The sequence below is a fragment of the Apodemus sylvaticus genome, chromosome 10 (assembly GCF_947179515.1).
Source record: "Apodemus sylvaticus chromosome 10, mApoSyl1.1, whole genome shotgun sequence".
NCBI lineage: Eukaryota > Metazoa > Chordata > Mammalia > Rodentia > Muridae > Apodemus > Apodemus sylvaticus.
Genome location: NC_067481.1, coordinates 55,926,741 through 55,932,431, shown reverse-complemented (window position 1 = coordinate 55,932,431; position 5,691 = coordinate 55,926,741). Strand labels below are relative to the sequence as shown.

At 50.8% G+C, this 5,691-nt stretch overlaps 1 protein-coding gene across 1 annotated transcript; it reads left to right on the top strand.

Annotated features, from left to right (window-relative positions):
• The first annotated feature begins 3,657 nt into the window (after positions 1–3,657).
• Positions 3,658–5,436, top strand: Mfsd6l (major facilitator superfamily domain containing 6 like). The gene has a single exon (XM_052197656.1). It carries the CDS (start codon positions 3,658–3,660, stop codon positions 5,434–5,436), a length of 1,779 nt encoding a protein of 592 aa, XP_052053616.1.
• The last annotated feature ends 255 nt before the right edge of the window (positions 5,437–5,691 follow it).

Sequence of the window (5,691 nt, the reverse complement as noted above, 5' to 3'; positions counted from 1 at the left end):
TGCTTCCGTGTGTGTGTGTGTGTGTGTGTGTGTGTGTGTGTGTGTATGAGTCTGGGTTTATGTGGGTCTGTGTGTGTGTGGCACGCGAGCACCATATTATATGTATGTAGGTCAGAGGACAATTTGTGGAAATTTGTTGTTTCCTTGCACAGTGTGGATCCTGGAAACAGCACTCAGGTTGTCAAGGGTGCTAGCAGTAAGCACCCTTACCCGCTGACCCATGGCCATAGCCTTATTTGTACTGCACAGGAAGTTAGAAGACAGGATTTAATCTAACAAAAGAACTCGAGTAGGCTGGATAACAGTTTTGTGCTATATTCATTGCTGGGGTCCGTCCCCTACTCTTTCCTCTCCTGGTTTTTCTTAAGGACTCTCTCAAGCAGAGGCAGGAAGTCAGGGGACTTTCAGGAAAGCCAGAGCTTAAAGAACAACAAAAATTGACATTTCAAGTAAAAAAAAAAAAGCACATTGTCTTAATTAGAGTTTTACTGCTGTGAACAGATACCATGACCAAGGCAACTCTTATAAAGACAGCATTTAATTGGGGCTGGCTTACAGGTTCAGAGGTTCAGTCCATTATCATCAAGGGAGGAGCACGGCAGTGTCCAGGCAGGCGTGGTGCAGGAGGAACTGAGAGTTCTACATCTTCATCTGAAGGCAGCTAGGAGGAGACTGACTTCCAGGCAGCTAGGATGAGGGTCTTAAAGCCCACACTCACAGTGACACACTTCCTCCAACAAGGCCACACCTCCAAATAATGACAGTCCCTAGGCCAAGCATATATAAACCACCATACACATCAATGACAAAGCCATAGTCATGTTCTTGGTCCCAGGATCCATGGCCTCATGACTGTAGGGTGGGGAAGAAATAGAAAAAGTCCAAGGGGGTTAGACTTGAGCCCCTTCCTGTCAACTAGGTGGAGTCCCTGGGCTGGTGGGACCCTTTGAAGCGGGGAATCCATATTAGTTACTTCCCTGTTGCTGTGCTAAAACATCACGGCCAGAGAGCAACTGTAGAAAGAGTCCATTTTAGCTCAGGGTTCCAGAGGGATGAGAGCCCGCTGTGGCAGGAAGAAACGGCAGTGGGTGAGCATGGCGGCCGGAAGCTGAGAGCTCACATCTTCCAACACCAGCATGAAGCAGCGAGAGCAAACAGAGAGGCAGCTTTAAACTCCCAGTGACCTTGCCAGATGCACTTGCCTTTAATCCCAGCACTCCAGAGGCAGAGGAAGGTGGATCTCTCTGAGTTCGAGGCCAACTCGGTCTACAGAGGGAGTTCCAGGACAGCCAGAACTCCCTCTTTTGAGAGAAACCCTGTCTCAAAAAAAAAGAAAGGAAGGAAGAAAGAAAGGAAGAAAGAAAGAAAGAAAGAAAGAAAGAAAGAAAGAAAGAAAGAAAAGAAGAGAAGAGAAAAGAAAAGAAAAGAAAAGAAAAGAAAAGAAAAGAAAAGAAAAGAAAAGAAATCAAACAAAAAATAAACTCTCAAAGCCTGACCCCAGTGACATACTTCTTCCAGTAAAACCCACCAACACCAAACAGCGCCACCAACTGGGGGCCTGGCATTCAAATATGTGAGTGTACAGGAGACATTCTCATTCTAGACAGTATAGAATTGGGGGAGGGAGATGAGGGGGCGAGAGGGAGGGAGGGATGGAGGGAGGGAAGGAAGGAAGGAATGTTTTCTCAGGTAGCCGGAAGCAGACAAGCCCAAAGGGTCTCAGAGAGCAAAGGAAGCAGCTGTGGGGAAGAGCAAGTGGGGGAAAGGCTTCTGAAGGAGGCGCTGGCCACCAGAGGCGCTGGCGGGCTGGCAGGCGGGAGCGTGGGCAGTCTTCAGTGGTGTGAAACTGGTGAGGAATTCACTGAGTTTGACCTGGGATTTTCTGTTTCTCTGCACTGAGGTGATGTGAACTGCTTCAGACCAGTTTGAACATTCACAATCACACAAGCGTTAGGTTTTTGTTTTGGTGTGTGTGTGTGTGTGTGTGTGTGTGTGTGTGTGTGTGTGTGTGTGTTTAGTTTATTAGTTGGTATCTTTGAGACAGGATCTCACATAACTAAGGCCGATCTTGAACTCCTGATTCTCCTGCTTCTACCTCCAAATGTGGGATTATATGACTCCACACCCATTAATCACTTGTAGTTTTTGTTTCCTTTTTGCTCAGTTTTGTAAACAAAGTCTCACCTAGCTGAGGCTGATAGTGAACTCCTGATCCTACCGCCTCCATCCATCAAGTGTTAGACTCAGGTATGTGTCACCTTATCCCGTTAGCAATTCTTAGTTTTAAATTTTAATTTAATAATGTTTTAATCCTTAGGTTTTAAGTCATCAGTCAGTCATATAGTAAGAGAATGTGCCAAGGACCAGGTTACAGAGAAAGACGTTACCCAGTCAAACTTAGCTACACAATACATATTGGCTGGCAAACACCCCCATTCTCTAGTCCATGGCTTAGGTGCATTGAGCAAGCCTGGAATGAAAAATGGACCAAATTAGAGTTGGAATATGGCTTGGTGCATGGAGACCCTAGGAGTGAGAACAAAAAAAATGACCACATCAGTAGCTAGATGGTTGGCTGTTCTGGAGGAAGGCCAATGACACAGTCCCAAATGATTTCTAGTGCTAGCATCTTTGTTCAGTTGAGAGAGGAAGCGCCTCTGGAGAGAAAAAAATATCTGTAGTCATTTCTCATGACTTGGATGCCACTGAATTCACCTGTGGAAAACTTTATTAGGCTAAGTAAACCATTTCTTTTGACCTGAAATTTTTAAGTGTTTGTAGTCATCTCCCCTACTGAGGGCTCTTTGGTTCAAAGCCAGCTAAGACCTTCTGGAGTGCACTCCCAAACAGGGCAGGCGACAGCATTCGATTAACTGTAGATGAAACTTTCCATGTGTATATACTGTCTGGGGCTGTGAGGTCCTACCAGGATTGGAAATATATAGATTAGAGAGAGAGAGAATTATTCAAGGTCACATATCTAAAGTCTGGGAGGCAAAATATCTGCCTTTCTGGGAGTTTTAATGCTGATGAAAAAACAATAAGGTGAACAGAAGGATTATAGACAAAAGCGCACTTGATAATAGCTAGCAGGGGAGGGGAAGTGTGAGTCCTCGTGATGGTCAGACAGTGAGTCCTCGTGATGGCCAATGATGGCCAAACAGGGATTCACTTACAACCAACAGGACCACAACCAACAGGACCAACTCTGTGGATCGCCACTGACCGGTGGGTCTATGAATACAGACCTGAAGACGAGGGATGTGTGAGGACGAGGGAGGTGCAGATGTTGTTCATTCTTCTCTTCCCTCCTGACCCTGAGTTTCTCATGCCTGAGGCAGTCTAGGGGCCCAGCAACCCACAGGGCGTCATCCATTAGGTGGCGCAGGTGAGGCGCAGGTGCAGCAGGTGCAGCCAACAGGTGCGCGGGCTCCGCCCCCGCCGCGTCTCACTCTTTGGGCGGGGCCACTTCCGGGAGGGTGGCCGGACGTGGGGGTGGGGGGGCAAGTAGCCGTTGGCTAGGTGACAGGAGGCGACGCAGTTCGGCTTGCTCGGAACCCTGAGCCAGCGATCCTCCCTCCCTGGGATATGAAGCTCCACGCGCCCCGCATTTAACCCAGTCCTGTGCCCTTCCGGGTCTGACGGAATCTCGTAGCCATGAGCCCCAACCCGCAATGGGATGTCCCCAGGGCACTACGGGTGGCCAGGCTCTTCCACTTGGTGTGCGGTGTCCGGGATGCCTGTGTGACTCCGTTCCTGACCCTCTACCTGAGGCAACTGGGTGTGGCCGCGCCCTGGGTGGGCATCCTCATGGGAACCAAGCACCTGATCGCTGCCTGCTGGACCCCCTTCTGTGCCTTCCTGGTCAAACGCTACCAGAAGAGAAGAATGTTTCTGACTGGCTCATTGCTGGGCTCCGCAGGCGCCAGCCTCCTCATGGTCCTCATCCCACCGGTGGACAGAAATCTGGCCAACCACTTTTGTCATGGAAGCAGTAGAGTGGGCACCACAGTCCTACCGCTGGGGGTCACACAAACTGTGACCATGACCCCTGCCCAGCGGTCAGTCCCAAACCACTGGGCAGGAGCACCCAGCCTCCCAGTCAGCAGACACACCAGAGGCCTGGACACTTCTGACTCTCCAAATGGATCTGAAGGAACACTTAGCGCTCTGCAGACCTATTTGGTGGGCTTTGTTGAAGAAACTAGGACCACTACACGAGCTCTCCATCTTGTCACTTCTGGGTTGAGAGAGAATTCCCAGGAAGGGCCGTTTGAGGTGGGCAATGCTACTCTGAGTCTACTTCCTGGAAGTGCAGCCCTTGGAGATCTAGTCAATTTGTCCAAGGCCCAGGGGGACACCCAGACTCTTGATCACTCCTCGAAAGGGCCACAATGGACCTCCATCCTCTCCTTGGGGTTTGTGGTATTCTGGGAGCTGCTGGCAGCCCCTCTGGAGCAGGTGGCAGATGACAGTCTTTATGAATACCTGGATTTCGTAGACGCCACTGACCGGAACAGAGGCCTGTGGGTGTGGAGACTGTTGGGTGTATCAGCAGGTGTGTGTGGCATCACAGCCTTGGTGGGGCATCTGGAATGCTTCCTCGTGGCCGGTGGTCCCCAGGGCGTGATTTATTTCTACAGCTACTCGCTGGTCAGTACTCTGGCCTTAGCGGTGAGCACTGCTTTTCCTGTTTCTGTACTCCAGCAGCAGGGGCCCAGCTGCAAGACCATCAAAGCTCTGTCCCTCGTAAGGGGTGACTCCCGCCTCATTCTCCTGGCCTTCACTGTCTTTTGGATAGGAGCCACTGCCAGTGCTGTGCAGAACTTTCTCTTCTGGCACATGAAGGACCACGGCAGCAGCGAGCTGGTGATGGGTTTCTCGGTGGTTCTCGGCTTGCTAGGAGAAATTCTGTTTCACCCGTTCAGAACTTGGTTGCTACGGAAACTGTCGAGGGTGGGTGTGCTGGGGCTGGGGCTGGGCTGCCTGGCCCTGCAGATGCTTTACTACGCTTTCATCTGGAGCTGGTGGTCTGTCCTCCCTGTTCAGATCCTAAGCAGCATCAGCAGCGGGGCTCTGTGGTGGGCTGTGGGGGCCTCCATAGAGGACCTGGCCTCCTCTGGGATGGAGAGGCCTCTGAGCACCGTGTTCCGAGGTCACTTTTATGAGAGCGGCTGCAGCCTGGGCAGCTTTGTCGGGGGCTTCGTAGTACTGCACCTCAGCATAGCGGCGCTCTACCAAGCCTGCTGTGTGGCCCTGTTGCTTTGGCTGATCTTGTTCCTGTCCATCCAGCCCAGGCTGCCCCAAGAGCAGAGGATCAACTACTCAAAGCTGCTAGCTGTGGAAGGGAGTGACTCCAGTGACTCTGAGCAGGGGTCTGAGGGGGACTGGCTTGTCAAGGCCATGAGGGAGGAGCACACAGACTGGAAGGGCTGAGGAGCGAGAGCACGCCCGCCCGGTGGAGCGAAGCACTCACGGATGGGCCAGGATTGGGGCCTGGACTGCAGGGAGCCTTAAGGGAAAGAAGCCATGTCCATGCCAAAGGCACACTAGGATCTACTCATTGCATGATTTGATTTTGTAGTAAAAGGAGATTTTTTTTTTTTACTTTTTTATTTTTCTAATGTGTTTGTATGCATATGTGTTCAGGTGTTTTTTGTGGGTGCACATGCCTGCTCTGTGTGTGTGTGT